This window comes from Aulonocara sp. 'chitande type north' Nkhata Bay, linkage group LG23 (assembly GCF_057382095.1).
Source record: "Aulonocara sp. 'chitande type north' Nkhata Bay isolate Kocher_YH1m ecotype deep benthic linkage group LG23, A_spYH_male_GT1.1, whole genome shotgun sequence".
In the NCBI taxonomy this organism is placed as follows: Eukaryota; Metazoa; Chordata; class Actinopteri; order Cichliformes; family Cichlidae; genus Aulonocara; species Aulonocara sp. 'chitande type north' Nkhata Bay.
Window position 1 is genome coordinate 46,355,052 of NC_141365.1, and position 26,245 is coordinate 46,381,296.

The following is a 26,245-nucleotide window of genomic DNA, read 5'->3' on the forward strand; positions in this document are numbered from 1 at the left end:
ACAGTTGAAATAATGCTTCTTTGTCTGATGCAGGGCCTTGGTTCACCCCATCAGTCGTGCAGGGGGTAGTCTGCTCTGCAAAAGTGCACTTTAATGTAAACTGTGCAGCAGTGCTGCAAACTAATCCAGACGAAATAAAAGCACAATGTCAGGAGCTACTGCAGTTCAGCATCAAACGTAGGCCAAATCAATCATTAATATGATTTTCATGATCATCTTGTTTGTCTTAATGTTCTTATGATTCAAAGAAACATCCAGCAGCTGTGAGATCGGCTGTACTGATTTAAAATGAAGTGTGTACGGCCCCAAAGCCTCTGAATGAGCTGCAGATGTGTTTCAAACTCCTGTAACAAAAGCAAACATGTCTGCATACCGGCTAACTTTGTCCACACACTGTTTCTGCTCTGCAGGTTTCACAGATGAAGATGCAAATAGTGGAGGATACGGGGATGGAGGAGATTGGGTTGGACTTTCATTAATATTTTGTCTGTTAGTTTGGGCTGTTTGTTGTTCCTGCTGCTTCCGCTGTCGTCATAATTACCTGCAAGGAACTAAAGCCATTATAGCAGCATCCTCCTGAAAACAACATCTGCTCTGCTTTTCCACAAGAATGAAGATGCAGAGGTCTGGCTTTAGGATCTGAGCTCAGATAACATCTGGAGTTTAAAGCATCATTTTAATCTTCTTCTGCACAAAATGGCTCAGTCGAGTGCTGCCAACTCCAAGAGGTTTTCGGAGGATCGGGTGATGGAGATCTATAAAGTAGGAGTAACATTATATAGCTACTATGTCAAAATTCTATAGTATGGTATATGATATGGCACAGCCCTGCTGTAAAGATCAAATGTGTGACAGTGAAAGGTGCTACAAAGAAGTCGGGAGAGAAATGCTGCAGAAAAGTCTCTTTAGCAAACAACGAGCAAACATAAAGCCCGTCCATTTCACATTTAAGGCAGGTAGTATGTTTGTTTTTCTAATGTTGACAAACTGACCCTCCATCCATCCACTTCTGCTGATCCTTTTCAGGGTCGCGGGGGCGCTGGAGCCTAACCCAGCTGTCTTAGAGCGAGACAGACTGAAGACCTGTCCAGTCCGCTGTCCCTACTAAGTGCATGTCCTTGAAACAGTGGAATAAAAACTAAAGCAATGACAAATAATGATCCTCATCATCAACATTACTACCGAAATGTGAACTAGCAGGTACAGCCTGAGCTCATAGAAACAACATCTTTGTAATCTGTAACAGTTTTGGATTTTTGGACATGTTAAACAACTTTTAAAGGGTTTTTCACAAAGATGCTGAACATTAAATGCAGGATGCCACAGACATCCATTTTAGCCAACAATCTGCCATCTTCACCTCCAGTGTTCAAATAAAACGGAGACGTTGTGACATCAGCAGGAGACAGAGATCAGCTAGAGACACGCAGACAGTTTAAGCAGGCTGCTGTTCAAGTGGAGGCTGGTATGAATCCTGCTTCTGTTTATGTTTCCTGTTGAACAAAAACTTGACCAGAAACTGACATACCAACTTTCAGACTAGCAGATCCATCCTCCTTCCCTCCATCCTCTGTGTGTCCTTCTGTCTGACCTGCAGCTGAGAAACAGGTGTGAGGTGTCAGCTGTCAGGTAGGTGATGAGTGAAGAACAGAACAGAATCCATTTCCTCTTCAAACTGCTGTCAGACATGAGCTGTGTTCCAATTCGTCGGCTGCATCCTTCGGAGGACCCGGCCTTTGCGGTCTACGTGGGCCAGGATGGTGGGGACAGAGAGGCTGTAACTACATCTGCTGGTGTCACTGTGACCTCAGAGCAGTTTACATGAAACATGAAACGAATTACAACTTTTGCGATATTGACCAGCTCATGATGCAGTGTAGACTGTATCTGTGATAATGAAAATGATTTAAGGACTGGTTTATGACACGTCTATAAAAAATATAAAGTCTGTACAAATGTGAAACTACAAAGTTAAAAGCAGCTGGAACGACAGCTGTTCAAAGCTGAACACTTACATCAGCCAGAAGACAGAGTGAGTCCTCCATCTCTCTGAAGGAGGCCATCGTGGTGAGCACAGATGCAGCAGCAGTGTGGATGTGTCCACTCTCACAGTGTCGCTCTTTCAAGTTTGTCCTCACATTCTCAAAAAAAGAACATGTCTATGCAGATGCCCAGAGCCTAACAACACACCCGCTATAAAAACTTTTGCACCACCAGATTTTCATATACTTACATTTGAAAGTGTTCGTCTCCTGCATTAACTCCCACTTCGATCACTATCATTATCAGAAAAATATCTCCTGTATGGCCCGCAATGAATCCTGGGATATGTTGGGCCACAAAGGACACACCTGACCCATCCTTCAAATTCAGGGAAATGAAGGACGCATTTGGAAGACTTCAAATTTGAACAGCCTTCGTCGCGTCCATGTGATACAATTTCCTACAAATGTGGCATTCGAAGCATCCTCTCCCTGAATTTGGAAACACCCAATGTGATGATAGAGAGCAGGAAGAACCAGTCTCAACAAGAGACACACACACCTGATTTCCTGTAACTGCAGAGGGGAGGAGCCACCCGAGCAGGTGGGAACAGGAAGAGAAACAGCTGAGCCTCCGTCAGAGCAGCAGGAGGACGGTGGAGCTGAGGCAGGGTGAGTGTTAACACCACATTGTTGTAGTTTTGCTGTCAGAGTCTCTGAGTGTGTTTGTTTGTGTGACTGTAGAGAGAAGAAGAGTCACAGTGAGCTCTGTAGCTGTGATTGGCTCAATAATCACCTTCAATGGACTGAACGCAGAGAACGAGCCAAGGAACCTGACAAACCTGTTTGTGTGTGTGTCTGTGTGTGTGTGTGTACCTGTTTAGACATGTTTGTGAGGACAAAGAGTTGGTATGCTACTATGTGGGCTAATAGAGTCCCACAAAATGGCCGTCCTCACGAGTTTGAGGATATTTTTGAGGCTTTTTGGTGTCCTCACTAAAATCTGAAAACAAGTGTCTGTGTGTGTGTCTGTGTGTGTATGTGTCATAAAGAGAGTCGAGTTCACGGTCGCACACTTTCTATCTCAGAGGCTGTATCCCAATTCTTCGGAGCCCCTCTGATGACATGGTCCAAAAAATAAATCAATTGTGGCCACAAAATACTACTTCGTGCGCACGAAATGCTAATTTGTGGGCACGAAACACTTGACCAATAACCGTGATCCTTCCCAGGCCCTTGCAGTTGGTTGACAATAAAATCTATCCCGGCGTCCAGGCCCTGTAAAGCAGCTGGGCTCTCAGTATCCTGTTTAAATGTCTCTCCGTAATAATGGTTCCTTGCATTGCAGGCTTTTCAAAATGCATTGTAGCTCATTCCCAGCCTAAAATAAAACTCACTCATACCGTCTCTGTCCACGGTGTATAGGTTTAGCCTACTCTCATGCTTGTGTCTCTACGCAGCTGTCCAGGAATTGTATCAATATGATGTTGCCACAAATGCGTAATTCGTTGCCACGTTATACCCATTTCGTGCTCTCGAAAATAGTATTTCGAGGGTATTTTGTGGCCACTATTTATTTATTTTTGGACCATGTCATCAGAGGGGCTCCGTACAATTCAGGTACTATTATTATACTATTAGTGTTAATTGTACTTTCTGCAGTGTTTAAATGATTACATATACACACAGTTACTGTCCCTCCACACATACGACTTGGTTCTCCTTCTATGCCCCAGCTTTGTTTACTTTTTCCCACCGAGGCTTCTAGACTTCTGATTGGCCAGCATTTCTGCACGGTTAGGAATATATCTCCACCTGTTGCTTTGGCATGTTCCTAGCAGTGTTTTCCTTCATTTCTGCCTTTACGTGTGGACGGGATTATTTTTGAAAACAAAAACAGAAAATCTCCGTTCTCAAAAATACCCGTGTACGTGTGGACGTAGCCTCAGTCTATGTATTTACTGCTTTGTGGTGAAGGTCCGTGTCTCATGTCAGTGTGTTTAGTTTGCGTTTCCTCTGTCTCATCTTGTCAATCACTCCCAGCTGTGTCCTGGGACAGGGATAAAGGGCAAAAAAACAAAAACCAACTAAATAAGCAGACAAAAAAAAAAAAAAATATATATATATATATATATATATACACACACACACACATACATCAATCACCTGGATCACCTGTTGAGAAAGAAAAAAGAAAACAAGCAGAAGAAAACGAGAGCAATACAATAAACAACATCACAATGATATATAGTAATATAACAGTAAATACTAAATATTAAACATTATTGTGCAGCACATAAGATCAACAGAACACAGTGTGCTTTGAGGTAGGGCTGGGTATCGTCACTGATTTCTAGAATCGATTCAATTCCGATTCACAAGGTCCCAAATCGATTCGATCCACGATTCGATTTAATTCGATTCGATTCGATTTAAATCTGGGAAATTTTGACAGTCAGAGATATAATTCAGATCAGGACATTTACATATTTTTGTATCTATAAAAAGGAAGCTGACACTCTCAAGACTTTATCCAAGGTGTGAGCATCACAGCAGATGCCTTTGTGTCAAAGTAGCTGAAGATAAAACACAGAAAAACATGTAGGTGATTTTCCTGGCCTGGGATTTTATAAAAATATTCTGCAGTACATCAAAAACGAAAGAAAACCATTAATTAATCAACATTACCTCTGACGTTACAGCGGTTTTATTAGAGACATGGCTAAGCATTTTGCATTTTGAATAATTTTAAAAAGTTTCAATTTGTTCAGTATTGAACAGCAGAAATGAGGTTTTCTTTTCGGAAGAATGTAAAAGGGGAAAAAACAGCGGCCGACAGCGCTGTAAACAACAGTAGACTTGTGTAACAAGCAAGCGAATAATGAAGAAAGCGAAACTGTTCGAGAGAGAGAGGGGGAGGGAGAGAGGGAGAGAGAGAGAGCTGCGCATCGCAATGGAAGCAAAACAGTAAAAGAGTGAATTCATGACGATGTTTATGTGAAGCGTTTGGATCTTCTTTAGCTGCTGGTTCGGTCAATATTGTTTGGAGAGAGATAAAACTAACAGCTTTAGAATCAGCGCATAAAGGGCGTGAACACAAAGCGCGGATCCGGATCAGCGAGCTGTCGGCTTTCAGCCCCGACTGTGAGAAAGGCGACATCTAACTGATTCTGATCCGCGGGTCGCGCTGTGTGTTTAAGTCTATGTGCAGAATCCCTGTACCTGCTCTCATTTACTGTTTGGTGGTTCTTGAAATTTTGTGAGATGTCACCAGAGATTCTGGCATTTCGGACAAAATAAATTTATATTAAAAAATCGATTCAGGATTTTAATGAATCGATTTTACGTTATCCAAGCCAGAATCGATTTTAATCGATGAATCGATTATAAAAACCCACCCCTACTTTGAGGTACACTCTAAGAACTAAAACTGATAATTACTTAAATATTTTGGTGCAACACACTGACATTTTAGACCTTCTTCAGAATACTGTATATACTATGGGCATCATGGTGCTGATCCAGAATCCTTACATTATTATTTATTACTAGAGCTACAATAATAAAGCAATGAGGAGGGGGAAGTAATAAATATGAAATAATGTATTTATGATGATTCCATTTGTTTCACTATCCACTCTGTGCAGGGCAAAGCTTATTACATGTATAGAGATACAATCATTTTACTGCTGTAAAATCCAAATTTTGTCTTATTTAAAATATAAATCTAATATAATCTGCATCTTAATGTATGTTCTTTAAAATACAGCGTGTGTTTTTTAATATATTATAATTATAATAATGCATAATTATGTGGACATGTATATTAGATCGTTTTTTAGTGAAATATAATCCCCCCAGAAAGGCAGGAAATGCTCTGTAACTTACTTTAAAACTAAATATGTTCACTAAAACGGTGACAGAGCTACAGACCCATGACAGCCTTACACAGGTAGCCAGCAGCTATGACCAGCACTACATGTGCAGTTAATAAAAGGACAGGTAATGTTTGTCACGCTGTTGCACACACAGCACGCTCGTTTGTTTCAGTTCGTCAAATTGCCACAAGACAACTTACCAACGTGTACGTAATAAGCTAATACTCCTGTGTGCTACACACTACAGTGTACGCTGTACAGCTACTTACTGGGTTTGTCGCATCAGTCTGTGTCTCTGAGTTAACTTGTGTTTCTCCTACAGCTCCGGACCGCAAAAAATGCGCGTGCTCTTTGTGAGCTCGTTCCCGGCTCGTAACCAGCGCGTTCTGCCGTCGAGGGCGATCATTGGTTAAATGTGATCATGTGACTGATGCAAGCCAGATCCTTTTATTTAGCAAAACTGTGATTAATAGTTAAATATTATTGTTGAAGGGCACAGACAGGACTCCGCACGCACGCACACATTAAAAAAAAATAATACTTTTTTTTTTTAAAAAGTTGCCTCAACAAAAGGGCACCTTGGGCACCCATCAGGAAAGGGGCGGGTGCTCAAGCCCCTCTAGCCCCCCCCCCCTCTGCACGTGCCTGTCGCAGAGAACGGGGGTGTGAGAAGACTCCAAAACCTCCCTCCGCCCGCTCATTGTAGTGTTGATGCATGTGTGTTCTAAGGTGCATTTCCCCAGCTTTGGAAAATTCAGAGGCACAGATGAAGCTGGGGTACACAAAAACTGTAAAGCCAGGTGGAAAAGGTTCAGATAAGATGTCTTCCTGTTCCCCCAGTACGTTAAAGGATCCTCTGATCTTGGAATGTTTCTCTCCGACACTCTCCACAATACTAAGGGGTTGGCAGTCCGTTATAATAAAACTCAGGACTGCATGGTCCAGAACAGACTTCCTAGGTGCTTGATTTCAAAATAATAAAACGCATGTTAATTAAAAAATGATGATAAAGCAGTTCAGTGCCAATATAGGCCGACCTGTGTTCATTCTCGGTGTGTTTGTCTCCTCATTTTCATGTTTGGTTCTGTAATGCCTGAACACTGAGGAGGTGCTTTTGATTGTGTAACAAAGCTCAGCAGAATAGAAAATAAATAATTTACACTGCAAGTCACATTGCTGTTTTTCCTATTCTGATAGATTACACTGAAACAAAGACAGACAAACTATTCCCTTATTTGCAGTTAAAAGATCAAAATGATCCCACACAGCAGAAACATTTTTTTTTTCTTTCAAACTCAATTTTGTTATGGAGAGATGTTTTTTTTTTTTTTTTTTTTATCTTTGCGAGAGTAATTTTGGTTTTTTGGGGGGTTTTTTGGTGGCGACTCATCCCATTGACAGATGCAGATGCGGTACCTTTTAAACACAGTTTAGCGCGTTGGTAATGAGCGATACAGCAGCTGTATCGATCACGTGACTTTTTCTTAAAGCGACACACGCACCGATACAGGTTTCGCTCTGTGAGCTTGATACAAGCGTCGGTGCATCAGTGTTGCTGGACCCATCACTACTATATAGTGATGTGTTGTGGTGCTTTGCTCCCACCCCTTGTGTTCCGTGTTTTCGTCTTCCCTTCGTGTAATTCTTCATATTCGTGTACTGTTAGTTTTCCCAGTTTAGGTTTTTGCTTAGTTTCCATGCTCACCTTCGCCATTTCTGTTTGTATCACCATGTGATGAATAAACTCACTTGCATCTGAGCTGCCTGCATAAAGGGTCCTTTAATAATTTACACATGGCTCGCAAACCGTGACAAAAACACTGGAAAAATTGGGCTGTCCTAAAACGTTTGACGGGTAGTGTATATATTTAGTTTATATATTTTCTTTATTTATAATAGTTTGTTTTATATTGTAGCAAAGTGTTACTTGGATACTTCTCTATGTGCTTCTTCATGTGCAATTTTGTTGCATTCTGAGCCTTAGAAATTTATTGTGATGAACTGCTGTTAGAATCAAGTTAAATTCTGATAAATCAGACAATTACCTCTCCAGCTGTTGTTACAGTCTTTGTTTATCGGGTCCTTACAGGGTAAAAGATGACGACACCTAAAGAAATCCTTCTGGGGACTTTGGAGGATTTGGGACGTGATGACTTTGAAAAATTTAAGTGGCATCTGAAGAACGGGTCTGTAGAAGGTTTACCAGCAATCCCAGAGAGTAAACTGGAGAATGCAGAGAGGACGAACATAGTGGATCTGATGTTTGATACCTACTCTATCAACACTTTTCAAGTTGCTAAAAATCTTTTGGGGAGGTTAAACAGGAATGATCTGTTGGAGAATTTAAATAAAACCATCCCAGAACCCACAGGTAAGTCAGGGAATGACTAAACAAAAAATACATAAACAATAAAAACCTTAGTTAACATTACACAGGTGCCATTAAAATCTATATAAATAATAAATCCAAAACACTTGCCAACACTTTCAGGAGTGAGAGACTGCAGAAAGCCAACAGTTTGTGTTTTATGCATCTGCACAAATAACCTCCTGTGTACACATGAATATCTGCTCTTTGGGTTGGTTTGATTAAAATGGGACCAGCAGCAGGTTTTCTGCCCATTTTACAGATTTATATTGTCAGATTGGTTTTAGAGCTGTTTTATCAACATAAATGAGGCGACAACAACAGTTTGGGACACGTCACAAATATGATCAAAGTGCTTTCTCTTAAATCTATTTACCAGTTGAAGGTAAAGTTAAAAAAATGGCTGCCATTTCTTTCTGCTGTTTGGAGACCCAAACAAAAAAAATGCCCACACAGTAAATGCTTTTTATTATGGTTGATAAACAGGACACTAAGGTGATTGGTCAAAGGTTGGAGGAAAGCCACAGTTCTCCTTATTTGACTGAAATCCACCATTTCAGCTCATGTTTTTTCTTCTGCAGCTTTCTTGGAGATTCCACTTCAGCCTTCTGCTGGCAACGCTCCCGTTACCAAGCTTCCCTTAGGCAGCATCATTAGAAGACATAGCATACATTTACACTGCTATGCAGATGATACCCAGCTCCATCTGTCCATGAAGTCAGATAACACACACCAATTAGTTAAACTGCAGGAATGTCTTAAAGACATAAAGACCTGGATGGCCGCTAACTTTCTGCTTCTTAATTCAGATCAAACTGAGGTTATTGTACTCGGCCCTGAAAATCTTAGAAATATGGTATCTAAGCAGATTCTTACTCTGGATGGCATTACCTTGGCCTCCAGTAACGCTGTGAGGAACCTTGGAGTCATTTTTGACCAGGACATGTCCTTCAACGCACATATTAAACAAATATGCAAGACTGCTTTCTTCCATTTGTGCAACATCTCTAAAGTTAGAAATATCCTGTCTCAGAGTGACGCTGAAAAACTAGTTCTGTCATGGTCCTGGGTCGTTCAGCGTTTTGTTTCATTTTTGGTATCACCTTGTGTACTTTGTGTTAATTCTGATTTTGTATTAGTTCTTAGGTTGATCTCTACCTGTGTCTTTCCTCTGTGTTCTGTTCGTGTCCCCGAGTTTGTGTTGTAAAACAGTCTGTTTCCTGTTTTACTTTGAAGGTTTGTGTCTCGTCTTGTGAATTAGGATCAGCTGTGCTCCCCTCCTGTGTGTCATTCCCTCATTACCTTGTGTGTATTTATAGTATGTGTCTGCCTGTGTTCCTCGTTGTGTCGTCTGCATTACTGTGTTAATCAGTGTTACTACTCGTCTCTCTATCCAGCCTTCTTTGTGTCATCTCTGTGTATTCCCCGCTGTCCTTATGTTTTCAGGTTTGTCTGTTACAGTGGCAAAAGTATTCGGCCCCCTTGAACTTTTCCACATTTTGTCACATTACAGCCACAAACATGAATCAGTTTTATTTGAATTCCAGGTGAAAGACCAACACAAAGCGGTGTACACGTGAGAAGTGGAATGAGAATCATACATGACTCCAAACATTTTTTACAAATAAATAACTGCAAAGTGGGGTGTGCGTAATTATTCAGCCCCCTTTGGTTTGAGTGCAGTCAGTTGCACATAGACGTTGCCTGATGAGTGCTAATGACTAAATAGAGTGCACCTGTGTGTAATCGAACAAGGCCGAACAAGGAGAGTGCTGATCCGAAATGCAGCCAAGAGGCCCATGGTGACTCTGGACGAGCTGCAGAGATCTACAGCTCAGGTGGGGGAATTATTAGTCGTGCACTGCACAAAGTTGGCCTTTATGGAAGAGCGGCAAGAAGAAAGTCATTGTTAACAGAAAACCATAAGAAGTCCCGTTTGCAGTTTGCCACAAGCCATGTGGGGGACACAGCAAACATGTGGAAGAAGCTGCTCAGGTCAGATGAGACCAAAATGGAACTTTTTGTTCAAAATGCAAAACGCTATGTGTGGTGGAAAACTAACACTGCACATCACTCTGAACACACCATCCCCACTGTCAAATATGGTGGTGGCAGCATCATGCTCTGGGGGTGCTTCTCTTCAGCAGGGACAGGGAAGCTGGTCAGAGTTGATGGGAAGATGGATGGAGCCAAATACAGGGCAATCTTGGAAGAAAACCTCTTGGAGTCTGCAAAAGACTTGAGACTGGGGCGGAGGTTCACCTTCCAGCAGGACAACGACCCTGAACATAAAGCCAGGGCAACAATGGAATGGTTTAAAACAAAACATGTCCATGTGTTAGAACGGCCCAGTCAAAGTCCAGATCTAAATCCAATCCAGAATCTGTGGCAAGATCTGAAAACTGCTGTTCACAAACGCTGCCCATCTAATCTGCCTGAGCTGGAGCTGTTTTGCAAAGAAGAATGGGCAAAGATTTCAGTCTGTAGATGTGCAAAGCTGGTAGAGACAGACCCTAAAAGACTGGCAGCTGGAACTGCAGCAAAAGCTGGTTCTATAAAGTATTGACTCAGGGGGCTGAATAATTACACACACCCCACTTTGCAGTTATTTATTTGTACAAAATGTTTGGAATGATGTATGATTTTCGTTCCACTTCTCACGTGTGCACCACTTTGTGTTGGTCTTTCACCTGGAATTCCACTAACATTGATTCATGTTTGTGGCTGTAATGTGACAAAATGTGGAAAAGTTCAAGGGGGCCGAATACTTTTGCAAGCCACTGTAGTTTTTCCAGTTTAGGTTTATGTTTAGTTCTGCCCTCACCTTGGTTTGTTCACTGTAAATAAAACCTCACTCGCATCTCCACCACTGTCTGCAACTTGGGTCCTCATTTAACTCCACCGCACGACTGCTGCCCCAGCCGTGACAAGTTTATGCATTTATTACGTCAAGGCTGGACGACTGTAATTCATTATTATCAGCAAGTCCTAAAAACTCGCTGAAAAGGCTTCAGTTAATCCAAAATGCTGCAGCAAGAGTCCTGACAGGGACTAGAAAGAGAGAGCAGATTTCTCCTGTATCGACTTCCTGTTAAATCCAGAATTGAATTCAAAATCCTGCTCCTCACATACAAGGTCTTAAATAATCAGGCCCCATCTTATCTTAATGACCTTGTAGTACCATATCCCCCTATTAGAGCACTTCGCTCTCGCTCTGCAGGCCTACTTGTTGTTCACAGAGTATTTAAAAGTAGAATGGGAGGCAGAGCCTTCAGTTTTCAGGACCCAAAAAGATAGTTGGGTTTTTTCAGTTGTATTATTGTAGGTTCTTTATCTTACAATATAAAGCACATTGGGGTGACTGTTGTTGTTATTTGGAGGAATTAATAAAAAAAACTTTTATACTTGAAATTCTTTCATTTATTCTACATATTTATTCATCACTGGCTCCATAGTGTTGTTTATGTAATATGTGAAATGCTGCTAGTATTGATTTGGTGCTGTATAAATAAACACAATTAAATCAAATGTGTCTCTATAAAACCTGCCCTCAGTTATAACCCAAGTGTCAGGGCTCAATGGCTCATGAAAAGGAATGGAGTCAAGCACAGAACCAAAAAACGGAGGCTGAGTGACTTTTAACAGAAATGTATTTTACTAGATTTCTTGACAGAGAAAGCTGAATCACGGCTAAATTCAACAGCAAGCGAGGTATTATGAGAAGTGCAGAGCTGAGGCCAGAACATAAGCTGAGGCAGGTCAAAGGAACAACAGGGGCAGAATCGGGCGAATAGAAACTATCCAGGATCACTGGAACAAAGGAGATAATAATCAGAGTGGTCCACAGTGTAGTGAATGAGTCCAAGATTTAAAAACTAAGAGGTGTTACGTGGCTGCAGGTGGAGATCAGCTGGAGGAGGAGATGAATTAAATCTGGGTACAAAGTGAGATGTGGGTGCACAGGGAGGCAGGCAGGTGAGGATGGCAGTTTGCAAGAGTGAGTTTTCCCAGCAGTGGCAGGCCAGAATCCTGAGGCGTGACTTATGGCGAGAGTTGGAAGATGTATCCAGGTGCCGACTAGGGAACAGGAAAAGAGGGTTACGCGAAACAAGCTGAGGAGCACAAGACAAAATGTGAGGCAGAGAACTGACTGTGGTAAGCAGACAATCTGGAGAAGGTTCATTGTGAGTGCTGCTCATAGATACTGCCGGAGTAATTGGCAACAGGTGAGGAGCAGGGAGGAGTGAGGAGGGCTCCACCCAGGGGAGGAGAGCTGATGCTGTGGAAAGTTACTCAGACTCACCCGGATCATGACACCAAGAGTCCAGTGAACTGAACACATAACCACAGTAACCAGAATGCAGTTTTCTCATTTGTGTCATTTGCTGTTTATTCATGCAGAGATTCTCACTGAGTGTCAGCTCAAACTCAAGTCAGATCTGAAGCAGAAGTTCCAGTGTGTGCTCGAGGGGATTTCTACAACAGAAAACCCGACCCTCCTGAGTCAGATCTACACAGAGCTCTACATCACAGGGGGAGGGACTGCAGAGGTCAATGATGAACATGAGGTCAGACAGATTGAAACAGCATCCAGGAAACCAGACAGACCAGAAACAACCATCAGACAAGAAGACATCTTTAAACTCCCACCTGGAAGAGATAAACCAATCAGAACAGTGCTGACAATGGGAGTGGCTGGCATTGGGAAAACAGTCCTAACACAGAAGTTCACTCTGGACTGGGCTGAAGACAAAGCCAACCAGGACATCCAGTTCATGTTTCCATTCACTTTCAGAAAGCTGAATCTGCTGAAAGAGGAAAAGTTCAGCTTGGTGGAACTTGTTCATCACTTCTTTACTGAAACCAAAGAAGCAGGAATCTGCAGCTTTGAAGACTTCCAGGTTGTGTTCATCTTTGATGGTCTGGATGAGTGTCGACCTCCTCTGAACTTCCACAAAACTACAATCCTGACTGACCCTAGAAAGTCCACCTCAGTGGATGTGCTGCTGATAAACCTCATTAGGGGGGAACTGCTTCCCTCTGCTCGCCTCTGGATAACCACACGACCCGCAGCAGCCAATAAGATCCTTCGTGACATTGTTGACATGGTGACAGAAGTCAGAGGGTTCACTGACCCACAGAAGGAGGAGTACTTCAGGAAGAGATTCAGAAATGAGGAGCAGGCCAGCAGCATCATCTCCCACATCAAGACATCACGAAGCCTCCACATCATGTGCCACATCCCAGTCTTCTGCTGGATCACTGCTACAGTTCTGGAGTTTGTCATGAAGAACAAAGAGAGCAAAGATCTGCCTAAGACTCTCACAGAGCTCTACCTACGCCTTGTGCTATTTCACCTACAAACGAAGGACATCAAGTATGATGGAGGAGCTGAGACAGAGTCATGCAGGAAGATCATTGAGTCTCTGGGAAAACTGGCCTTTGATCAGCTGCAGAAAGGAAACCTGATCTTCTATGAATCAGACCTGACAGAGTGTGGCATCGATATCAGAGCAGCCTCAGTGTACTCAGGAGTGTTCACACAGATCTTTAAAGCTGATGAGTGCCACATGTTCAACAACGTTGTTTACTGTTTCATCCATCTGAGCATTCAGGAGTTCTTTGCTGCTCTTCATGTCTATCTGACCTTCATCAACTCTGGAGTCAACCTGCTTAAGAAACAATCTCCTCGCTTTAAAATCTTCCAGAAAACACTTACTGTAAAAGACTTCTACCAGAGTGCTGTGGACAAAGCCTTAAAGAGTCCAAATGGACACCTGGACTTGTTCCTCCGCTTCCTCCTGGGTCTTTCACTGCAGACCAATCAGGATCTTCTAAGCATGCTGACACAGACAGGAAGTAGCTCACAGACCAATCAGGAAACAGTTCACTACATCAAGAAGAAGCTCAGTGGGAAACTGTCTGCAGAGAAAAGCATCAACCTGTTCCACTGTCTGAATGAACTGGATGATCGTTCTCTAGTGGAGGAGATCCAACAGTCCCTGAGATCAGGACGTCTCTCCACAGATCAACTGTCTCCTGCTCAGTGGTCGGCTCTGGTCTTCATCTTACTGTCATCAGATCTGGATGAGTTCGACCTGGAGAAATACTCCTGTTCAGAGAAGGCATTTTTGAAGCTGCTGCCAGTGGTCAAAGCATCCAAGAAAGTGCTGTAAGTGAATCTATGAACAAATATGTTTAATAATGCTAGATGAATAAAAGAATATGTCTCCATTGTTATTCTTCCTCAGGCTGAGTCGTTGTGCACTCTCAAAAAGAAGCTTTGAAGCTTTGTCTGAAATTCTCAGCTCCCCATCCAATCATCTGAGAGAGCTGGACCTGAGCTCGAACTACCTGCAGGATTCAGGATTGGATTTGCTGTGTGTTGGACTAAAGAGTCCTGACTGTAAACTTGAAACTCTCAGGTAAGGATACAGACTTTTTGACACTTTTTGACTCTTAAATCTGTAAGTTTATCTTGATGCGGACGTTCAAAGTCAGCACAATTTTCCTTTTAAGTTCCTGAGTTTATATTTTTGACTGTCAGGTTGTCTGGACAGATGTTTTTATTTTATTTTATTTTTTTACTTGTCCCTAAAGTCAGAACTAAACCCACATGTAGATGACTTTCTGTTACTGGAGCAGCCTTCCTGAAGACAGCAGTGTGTTTTCATGCTTTTAAAGCCAAACTCACCTTTCAGACCTGGCTTTCATTTATTATCTATTTTTATTTGTTTATTATATATTTATTTCTACTGTTTAACTACTGCTCACATCTGTTATCCTCCTTTTTAATTGTTCATTTCTTTTTACCCAGTGTTTCTATATTGCACTTTGTATTTGTCATCTATATTTATCATGCACTACTTTGCTCATTTATTGTTTGCTTTTAATGTTATTAAATTCCGGTCCTTTGGTATTCTTTACGGCCAAAAAGACACGGCTCAAAAGTGGTCTTTTTACTTTAAAAAATTATCTTTATTTTACATATCCGGATATGGAGACCTGAACACACAACCCCAGGTCTGAAGCACAAAACAGGAAGCCTAGTCATTTATATAGACGTCACACACACTTTAAGTTTCGATCAAACACTCTGCTTAGTTTCACTTTTTGCCTGCAAAAGCATGTAATTTCCTGTCAGTCCTGTCGGCACAGAGTGTACTCAGAGTTGGGCCTTTCTTATAAAGCAATATAATCAGCATATAAGTATTTAAGATTATAAATTTAAACCTCAACAATGTTCTTACCTGGTCTCTGGTTTGTTTGTTTGTTTGTTTGGTTTGCTCAGTTCTGTTTTTCTGAGGTTTTTAAGTTATTAAATTTGTAACTGTAGTGATTTGTGTGTGTGACAGAGAGGCACTGCCAGGGATTTTTGACACAAGTTGTTCTTGTAAAATCAGTCTGTGAAGGTTCTCAGACATCCAGGTCATCGTAGTCTAAGAAGCTTGGAAAGAAAAGCGTCTGGACTTCTTTAAGTTTCCTTGAAGATGTTTCACCTCTTATGAGAGAAGCGTCTTCAGTTCTAAGGGTCAAATGGTGGAGTGGGGCAGTCAGTGAAAGGGCAATGGTGGTGGCTCAGGGTTTGTATGTTTGGGGGGTTCAGAGGGAAAAGATGAATGCAGGTCTGGAGTTGGTGTGTGAGAGCAGGGAGTGAATCTGATCAAACATGAGTGTCATGAAGCCTGTTTGCAGTTATTTGCACTGTTTTCCACTCTGGATGTTGTTTCTGTTCAGCTGTGAGTAGAAAAGGCTCCATTCTACAACCTGTTTGTGTTAGTTGTTCAATAGAAACATTATTTTGTGCTGATGTTGCACTTCTTTTATTCACAACCAAAGAGTTTTTGAAGTCTGCATCAAACTGATTTAAATGACTTTTGAATATTACTTTAAATACTTTAGATTTAAAATTCTGATAAAAGTTTAAATACAAAGATCAGTATTGTCTAATGTTTTGGCTGCAGTGTGTTTTTGCAGACAGGTATAACAGAACAGCTTTAGTGTTTAGATTTTTTAAACTTGAGTATGAACTTATACAAAATGCAGCAAGATATTAAAAAAAACGTTTGATTATAAAATCGACTATATTGGATTCCTATCGATATCGGACATAAAACGTGGCATCGTTCCATCTCTGCTTTGATTAGAGACACAGCTCTGTGTTTTCCAATTTGTCATTTTGAAAATTTACATTTCTTCACTGTTGAACAGCAGAAATGAGACTTTCCTGTCAGAGGTCATTTTTTAAAAATGAGGTGAATCAACCATGAAAACCATGAATCAACATGTGAACATGAGCTGATGCTGCTGAAGTGAAGCAAAGTTACCGAGGTTTGATTAGGTAATGAGTCCTAATGAGTCCAAGTCTTCTGCTGAATCAGCAGAAGACTTGGACTCATTTGATTCCAGCTTTGATATCATTGATTTCAATATGTCCATTTCTTTCACACTTCACCTTTAAAAGTGAAGCCATGTGGTTCCTGGAAGGAAAAACACGACTTTTTCAAGTCTTTGTCCTGTTTTTATGAGAAATGTACGACTTTAATGTGAAACATTCAGAGTTTTTTCTCTTGTTGTGTTTGTTTGAAGCTGCTTCCTGTTGGCTTCAGCTGTTTGGAGTTTCCATTTTCTAAACTTCTACATTCTGAAGCTTCTTCAGCTCTGAACAGATGATGAAACACTGAATGATTTCAAGCACTTTGTCTAATAAACTTACATCTTTCATTCTTTATACAGATTGTGGAGCTGTGATTTGTCAGAGATCAGCTGTGATTATCTGGCAGCAGCACTGAAGTCCAACCCCTCCCATCTGAGACAGCTGGACCTGAGCTACAACTACAACCTGCAGGATCCAGGAGTGAAGCATCTGTGTGGTTTCCTGGAGAGTCCAGGATGTAAACTTGAAACTCTGAGGTCAGTCAGCATGTTTTAGTTGTGCTGAGATGAATATGATGTGAAAGTTGTGCTGACACTAAACTGCAGACATCAGGCTGATATTATACTGATCCACACTGAGGAGCTTCATGGTAAAGTCTGTTTTCTTCTTCTCTGGTTTAGTCCATTGACTGCAGCAGAACAATGTTCACATTTCAAACAGTGATACTCAACGTATGGCCCGCGGCCCACACGCGGCCTGCCCACCTTTCCTGATTCAGAGAGAGGGGACCCTGATTAACTGTGTAGCTTCTTCCTCACAGTTCTAAGTATCAGACACAACAATGAATAATCCACAGCTGACTGTCTTTAGCAGGTCAAAGGTCACGGCACACAGCAGACAGTCAGAAATATTCTAACTCTGATCATTTATCAGTTGTGACACTGTGAGACTTGATCAGAGGTGTGATCATCACAGCAGAGGCCTTTGTGTCAAAGTCACTGAGGATCAAACAGAAACACATGAAGCAGATTTTCCTCTTCTGGCTTTTTATAGCAGATAACCTTCAAAATATTCTGCAGTCGATCAAAAACTGAAGCAAACCATGAAGCAACATGTGAACATGAGCTGATGCTGCTGAAGTGAAGCAAAGTTACAGAGGTTTGATTACAGACACAGCTGAGAGTTTGTAATCTGTCATCATTTTAAAAAGTTTCCATGGAACAGCAGAAATGAGGCTTTACTGTCAGAGGCCGACAGCACTGAACACAACAGCAGACTGGTGGCTAATAAACAGTGAATGATGCAGAAACAGATGTTTGAAGCTGTTCTTGGAGTACACTGAGAGAGAGAGAGCTGTGCAGGCAGGAACAGCCAAAGTCAGAGAGAATTCATGAGCATGTTTATCAAACGTGAAGCAGAGTTTGGATCTTCTTTTGCTGCTGCTTCACTCAGTTTTGGTTGGAGACAGATGAAACCTGCAGCTTCAGGATCTGTGAGCTGTCCACTTTCAGCCCCGACGGCGTGTCCGTGTACGTGCCGTCGAGTGAACGATCCACGCTCTGTGTTTCCATCTTTGTGTGTTTAGCTGCTCTCATTTACTGTTTTAGCTGTTTGCTGCTTGTTGAAATAGTTTGTGAGCTTTAACCTGAGATTCTGGCAAAATACATTTATATTAAACATCGATTCAGGATTGAATGAATCAACATCGTTTTATTCAAATTAAAACCATTTAAATGGGAACATGAATTTTTTACAGCCGCCTCTAATGCTGGGTAATGTCAGCTGGTCCATGTGCAGCTGGCTGTGAGGCTCAGGGAGCGTCTACAAAGTGCAACACTGAAAGAACATCATCCATAAATATTGAGTAAGAACTGGACTCTCATACAGCGAGACTCAAATGCCTTTAAACATCAGCTTATCCTGCTGATCCAAGTCCAACACTGAGTTTGTAAAAACATGTTTGTCAATCATTTTGTTTGGTTTCTGAGGAAAAAGATTCAATAAGTTGCTGCTAATACACAACATTTCATCATATTTCCTCATAACCCTCTTTTGTCTGACCATTTGATCCCATTTGAATTTGCAATAAAGGATCCACAGAGTTTGGTGACAATAATGACAGTAGATGTTTGTGTGAAAGTGCTGGAAGCAAATGAGTGTGTGATGTTCTTTCAGTGTTGCACTTTGTAGACGCTCCCTGAGCACTGGTCTCACAGCCAGCTGCACATAGAGACCAGTGTTGTTAGTCCAGGTCAGAAGATGACTTGTTGGAATGAAAATGAGCTTGTAGTTTGTCTGCTTTAATAATGTGACTGGAAAAAGGTGTTGGACTTCAAATATGTCCATTTCTGTCACACTTCACCTTTAAAAGTGAAGCCATGTGGTTCCTGGAAGGAAAAACACGACTTTTTCAAGTCTTTGTCCTGTTTTTATGAGAAATGTACGACTTTAATGTAAAACATTCAGAGTTTTTTCTCTTGTTGTGTTTGTTTGAAGCTGCTTCCTGTTGGCTTCAGCTGTTTGGAGTTTCCATTTTCTAAACTTCTACATTCTGAACCTTCTTCAGCTCTGAACAGATGATGAAACACTGAATGATTTCAAGCACTTTGTCTAATAAACTTACATCTTTCATTCTTTATACAGATTGTGGAACTGTGGTTTGTCAGAGATCAGCTGTGATTATCTGGCAGCAGCACTGAAGTCCAACCCCTCCCATCTGAGACAGCTGGACCTGAGCTTCAACAACAAGCTGCAGGATCCAGGAGTGAAGCATCTGTGTGGTTTCCTGGAGAGTCCAGGATGTAAACTTGAAACTCTGAGGTCAGTCAGCATGTTTTAGTTGTGCTGAGATGAATATGATGTGAAAGTTGTGCTGACACTAAACTGCAGACATCAGGCTGATATTATACTGATCCACACTGAGGATCTTCATGGTAAAGTCTGTTTTCTTCTTCTCTGGTTTAGTCCATTGACTGCAGCAGAACAATGTTCACATTTCAAACAGTGATACTCAACGTATGGCCCGCGGCCCACACGCGGCCTGCCCACCTTTCCTGATTCAGAGAGCTGTGTTTGTGTGGGCGGGGCTCAGACAGCTCCGCCCACTCAGTTTGTTCCCTCCTGATTCATCTGCATGTGTTCTGCTTCACACTGCTCACCTCCACCAAAGACTTCACAAACATCTTCTTTCTTTGAGTCCAGTTTGTCCCACAAACACTTCCAAATCTCCTCCTCTGAGATTCTGCAGCTTCTTGCAGTGTGACTCAGCTGACTTCTGACAGACCACAGACTGGCACAGCATCCACATGTGTCTCCTTTCAAACAGGCTCTTGATGTTTCCTCCCACATCATTCTGGCCTCTCAGTCTCCTTTGTTCTCCAGCTCTGTAGCTCCATCTGATGAAGCTTCAGTTTTCCATGTTGGTAACAGTAAACTACAGCCTCTGCTGTCAGCTGGGTAACTAAACAGAGCTGCAGCACGTCTCTGCGGTGGTGCTACATCCAGCCTGCAGACGGCCGTCTACATGTTGTAGTGGTTTACACTCACACGACGTGCGGCGAAGTTGATGGAGTAAAGGTTAGAGTGAAAGAAGCTGAGGATGGGGTGTCAATGTGGAGCGATGAGGTGACCACCCTGCAGTCTACAGTAGAGAGTATGAAGGAGGAGCTGTCTGACCTGAAGGATAAATGTGATGAAGGCAGGAAGCGGAGAGCTAACATCCACATCATAGGGATCCCAGAGGGCCTGGACTCGAGCTCCTCCACGGCCGTATCCGTGCTACGACGTGAAGTGCTGGGTATGGATAAAGACGTTATTGTCGACCGCTCACACAGGAGCCCTATCCTGAGAAAGCCAGCTGGTAACCCGCACGCCGTCATAGCCGAGCGTCACTACTACCAGGATTGTGTGGCTACGCCGTGCCAGGGCCCAAGCCCCACTTGAGTTTAACGGACAACCTATTGCAATATTACGACTGGGCGATATGACCCAAAGTTCATATCTCGATATTCTTTAGCTGGATGGCGATATACGATAATTATCTCGATATTTTTAAAGCCAGAAAGTTCGAACAAAAAGAGAGTTCTTAGTCAAAGCTGTGTCCCAAATCTCACACAGGCACATTTATTAACATACAGCGTAGATGTACATGAAACAATTACTCAGAAATGAATGATCAGCATTTATTAAATAATAATGCTCCATAAATAAAAGAAAACAATGTTGTTTTTGTGCATAACAAAAAGCTCACAATCGTGCAGTCAAAATGTAAACAGACGCTGAGCATAATAACAAGCAGCTGCTCTGTTCCCAGGTTCTACTGCGTGACTGACAGCCTGGAGTTTGAAACCCTCTTTGTAACCGTGTCTCTTACAGGTGCCATTTATGGTCCTTATACACACTCAATACAGTAATATTACGTTGAAGCAGAGTACGTATCACTCCGCGAGGCTCCTCGTAGCTGTAATGCTCCAACAATCCATCAAGCGGTGCGGCCTCGTAGCTGAGCAAAGTCGTACCAAAACATCTTTTGAAAGGTTTCTGAGCGCCGTGTAGCACATAAAATCGGTTCGAGGTCAGTAAGCACAACCAGAATTCATCCATAAGGCGCACTGTCGATTTATGAGAAAATTATAGGATTTTAAGTGCAGAAAATATAGTTTATGGTTTTCCTTTGATCTTAGCAAATATCTACGCCTCTAATTGGGACGATCACAGATTTTTCACTAATGTCTTTGCGCGGCTCCCCAATATGTCATCACACAATATCATCTTTGAGGGAGACCTAAACTGCTCATTATCTGCTATGGACCACAGTTCACACAAAAGTACACTTAGTCCAAAGTCAGCATGCGTCATTCAGAGCTTTCTTGATAATTATGGGCTGGCTGATGTATGGAGATTTCATAATCCTGCTTCACGTCAATACTCTTTTTTTTTCTAATGTCCATAAAACATATATTTGTATAGAAAAACGTCTCCCTTTAGTTACAGAATGTGATTATAAGACTCTGGTGATTTTTCAATGTGTATTCCTGATGCCTGCTCCAACTATCAGCCATGGAGATTCAACTCAGTGTTGTTAGCAGATGAAGAGTTTGTCAGTTACAAAAGGTCTCAAAGAGATTTTTTTTCTATCAATCAGACCCCAGAGATGTCATCATCAGTCATTTGGGAATCTCTAAAAGCATCTGAGAGGCCAAATAATTTCATTTTGTGCCAAACAGAATAGAATAGAATAGAATTAGAATAGAATTCAACTTTATTGTCATTGCACATGCACAGGTACAGGGCAACGAAATGCAGTTTGCATCCATCCAGAAGTGCTTTAGTGATATAGATATATTACAATATATATTAGCAATAATATAGATATGTGAGTATATTACAGAAATGGGTCTATTATGGTATGTTATAATGTACACGGTATGAAGTATGTTGTGAATATTCTATAACTATAAGTATGTACAGGCTGTAGTGAGTACAAGCTATGTACAGGATATGAACAGGATATAAATATGAAAAACTATACAGAATATGAAATAAATAACTTTACAGAAATCTGAGATATACAGCTATACAGAAATGGGAACTATGCAAGTTGTAAACAGTTGTAGGATTAAAGATTATCGAATGTACAGAATGATTATTTACACAGAGCTATACAGTAGTGCAGTTAAGATAAGTGAGATATGTAGATAGTTTCTACAGAGGCTATATAAAGTGCTGGTGGTTGTGAGTGGTGATTCAGTCCATGTTATTATTGTGTGTTTGAGGGTACAGTTGTCCATTGTGGGTGTGTGTATGTTCAGTCCATGAGTTTAACGTGGGTCAGATGTCAGGAGGCAGAGTTCAGGAGTCTGACAGCTGTGGGGAAGAAGCTGTTCCGGTACCTGGTGGTCTTAGTTCGGAGGCTCCTGTAGCGCCTCCCGGAGGGCAGGAGGGTGAAGAGTCCATGTGATGGGTGACTGGGGTCTTTGATGATTTTCCCAGCCCTTTTCAGACACCGCTTCCTGTAGATGTCCTTTATGGCAGGAAGTGGTGCTCCGGCGATGCGCTGGGCAGTTTTCACGACCCTCTGCAACGCCTTCTGGTCCGAGGCAGAGCAGTTCCCGTACCAGACTGTTATACAGTTGGTCAGGATGCTCTCGATGGTGCAACGATAGAAGTTCACCAGGATGTCTGAGGACAGGTGGTTCTTCCTCAGAGTCCTCAAGAAGAAGAGGCGCTGGTGAGCCTTCTTGACCAGCTTGGAGCAGTTGGTCGTCCAGATGAGATCCTCGGAGATGTGGACTCCCAGGAACTTGAAGCTGCTCACACGCTCCACAGCCGTCCCCTTAATGTGGATGGGTGGATGTGGGTCAGCATTCCTCCTGTAGTCCACGATGAGCTCCTTGGTCTTCTCAGTGTTAAGCAGCAGGTTGTTTCTGTCGCACCACTCAGCCAGACGATCCACCTCCTCACTGTAGGCGGCCTCATCGTTGTCACTGATGAGGCCAATCACCGTGGTGTCATCTGCAAACTTAATGATGGTGTTGGAACCATCAGCAGGTCTGCAGTCGTGGGTGAAGAGGGAGTAGAGGAAAGGGCTCATCACACAGCCTTGTGGTATACCGGTGTTCATTGTGATGGTAGATGAGCAGTGGTTATCCAGCCGGACATGTTGGGGGCGGTTGGAATAAAATAGGGACCGAGCGCCTCTCTCAGTTAGCTGATGAAATGACTAAACTACATGCTGTGTACAGCCACTCTCCTGAGCCTGTATTATATACACAGCGGTTACAATGACAAACTGAATACAATCTCATATCTACAAAACAAGCTTAGTCAAAGTTGCAGCTACGCTTATGTACATGGAGAAAAAACAGGCGAGTTATCAGCTCACCAGCTACGACTAAGAACAGCTAACCAACTATCCTTGAGATCTACAATGACCAGGGAATAAGGTCTACAGACAACCAAACTATCCTTGAGATCCACAATGATTTCAATAAGGTGTTTGATATTCCCTCCTTGGGAGAAGATGCGATCGCTAGTCTGGAGGAACCTGTCTCTAATGTTGAAATTGAAACGGCCGTACGGAGCATGCAGTCTGGAAAATCTGCTGCCCCGACGGGTATCCATCTGATTTTTTCATAAAGTTTTCTGACCGACTGAATTCACTGTTAAAATCAACTTTTGAAGAATCCTTCCTCTCACAGTCGTTGCCTCCAACAATGCATCAAGCAGTGATGTGTTTAATTGTAAAACAGGAAAAAGACCATTTAGATTGTCGTTCATGTCGTTTAATATCTTTGTTCAACACAGACACCAAGATCCTGGCTCAAGTGTTGGCCCGTCGCTTACACAAGTATTTGTCCTCCATTATTTCACCAGACGGGCTTTATTAGGCACTCTTTTTTGAACATTAGAGCTCTATTAAATATCATTTATACCCATGTTAAAGGTGATACATTGGAAACTGTCATTTGGCTTGACGCAGAAAAGGCGTTGGATCGGGTGAGATGGGATTTTTTTTTATACGCTTAAAAAATGTGTCTTTAATTTTGTATCTTGGATAAAAGTATTGTATTGCTCCCCTCTAACAGCCGTCCAGACTAACAATAATCTGCCCCCCAGGACAGGGATGCCCTCTGTCTCCTTTTTGCCATTGAACCGCTAGCTGTTGCTCTGAGACAATGTGTTGGTGTTGAGGGAAAACATCGAGGGGGTATCGAACATGAAGTCTCTCTTTATGCCGACGACATGATTTTATTTATTTCCAACCCATCGAATAGCCTCCGCAAACTTTTGGATAGACTTACAATAATAATAATAATACATTTTATTTATAGGCGCCTTTAAGAGCCTCAAGGTCACCTTAATGCATACTTAAGGAATTTGGGACAATTTCTGGATATAATGTGAATTTTGGGAAGAGCGAGGCAAAGTCTATCTGTACGACAACTGGGGAGTTTTGTGTATTTTAGCCCCTTTTAAACCCAGCTATAACAAGTTTAAGTACTCGGGCATCTGGGTGACAAGAAAACCACAAAGACTTGTATAAAACTATCTTCCTTTATTGTCGAAGCTTAAAGAGGATTTTGGAAAATGTGAGTTTTGCCTCTTTATATTTATGGTGGGGATGCAGAACAAGGAGCAAAGATGAATGTGATGCTGAATCAGCAGAAGACTTGGACTCATTTGATTCCAGCTTTGATATCATTGATTTCAATATGTCCATTTCTGTCACACTTCACCTTTAAAAGTGAAGCCATGTGGTTCCTGGAAGGAAAAACACGACTTTTTCAAGTCTTTGTCCTGTTTTTATGAGAAATGTACGACTTTAATGTGAAACATTCAGAGTTTTTTCTCTTGTTGTGTTTGTTTGAAGCTGCTTCCTGTTGGCTTCAGCTGTTTGGAGTTTCCATTTTCTAAACTTCTACATTCTGAAGCTTCTTCAGCTCTGAACAGATGATGAAACACTGAATGATTTCAAGCACTTTGTCTAATAAACTTACATCTTTCATTCTTTATACAGATTGATGGACTGTGGTTTGTCAGAGATCAGCTGTGATTATCTGGCAGCAGCACTGAAGTCCAACCCCTCCCATCTGAGACAGCTGGACCTGAGTAATGACTACTCCTGGTCTTCGACTAAGAACAACAATAACCTGCAGGATCCAGGAGTGAAGCATCTGTGTGGTTTCCTGGAGAGTCCAGGATGTAAACTTGAAACTCTGAGGTCAGTCAGCATGTTTTAGTTGTGCTGAGATGAATATGATGTGAAAGTTGTGCTGACACTAAACTGCAGACATCAGGCTGATATTATACTGATCCACACTGAGGATCTTCATGGTAAAGTCTGTTTTCTTCTTCTCTGGTTTAGTCCATTGACTGCAGCAGAACAATGTTCACATTTCAAACAGTGATACTCAACGTATGGCCCGCGGCCCACACGCGGCCTGCCCACCTTTCCTGATTCAGAGAGAGGGGACCCTGATTAACTGTGTAGCTTCTTCCTCACAGTTCTAAGTATCAGACACAACAATGAATAATCCACAGCTGACTGTCTTTAGCAGGTCAAAGGTCACGGCACACAGCAGACAGTCAGAAATATTCTAACTCTGATCATTTATCAGTTGTGACACTGTGAGACTTGATCAGAGGTGTGATCATCACAGCAGAGGCCTTTGTGTCAAAGTCACTGAGGATCAAACAGAAACACATGAAGCAGATTTTCCTCTTCTGGCTTTTTATAGCAGATAACCTTCAAAATATTCTGCAGTCGATCAAAAACTGAAGCAAACCATGAAGCAACATGTGAACATGAGCTGATGCTGCTGAAGTGAAGCAAAGTTACAGAGGTTTGATTACAGACACAGCTGAGAGTTTGTAATCTGTCATCATTTTAAAAAGTTTCCATGGAACAGCAGAAATGAGGCTTTACTGTCAGAGGCCGACAGCACTGAACACAACAGCAGACTGGTGGCTAATAAACAGTGAATGATGCAGAAACAGATGTTTGAAGCTGTTCTTGGAGTACACTGAGAGAGAGAGAGCTGTGCAGGCAGGAACAGCCAAAGTCAGAGAGAATTCATGAGCATATTTATCAAACGTGAAGCAGAGTTTGGATCTTCTTTTGCTGCTGCTTCACTCAGTT

General features: G+C 42.0%; 1 protein-coding gene across 1 annotated transcript in view; it reads left to right on the forward strand.

Annotated features, from left to right (window-relative positions):
* LOC147302785 (uncharacterized) overlaps positions 1–26,245 on the forward strand; it is a 431,420-nt gene that overhangs the window by 389,121 nt on the left and 16,054 nt on the right. The window contains exons 8-14 of the mRNA XM_086283599.1: positions 7,958–8,231; positions 12,630–14,400; positions 14,480–14,653; positions 16,206–16,209; positions 16,963–17,141; positions 19,249–19,425; positions 25,124–25,327. Of these exons, the coding sequence (XP_086139725.1) occupies positions 7,958–8,231; positions 12,630–14,400; positions 14,480–14,653; positions 16,206–16,209; positions 16,963–17,141; positions 19,249–19,425; positions 25,124–25,327 (2,783 nt within the window). The remainder of the gene's footprint in view (positions 1–7,957; positions 8,232–12,629; positions 14,401–14,479; positions 14,654–16,205; positions 16,210–16,962; positions 17,142–19,248; positions 19,426–25,123; positions 25,328–26,245) is intronic.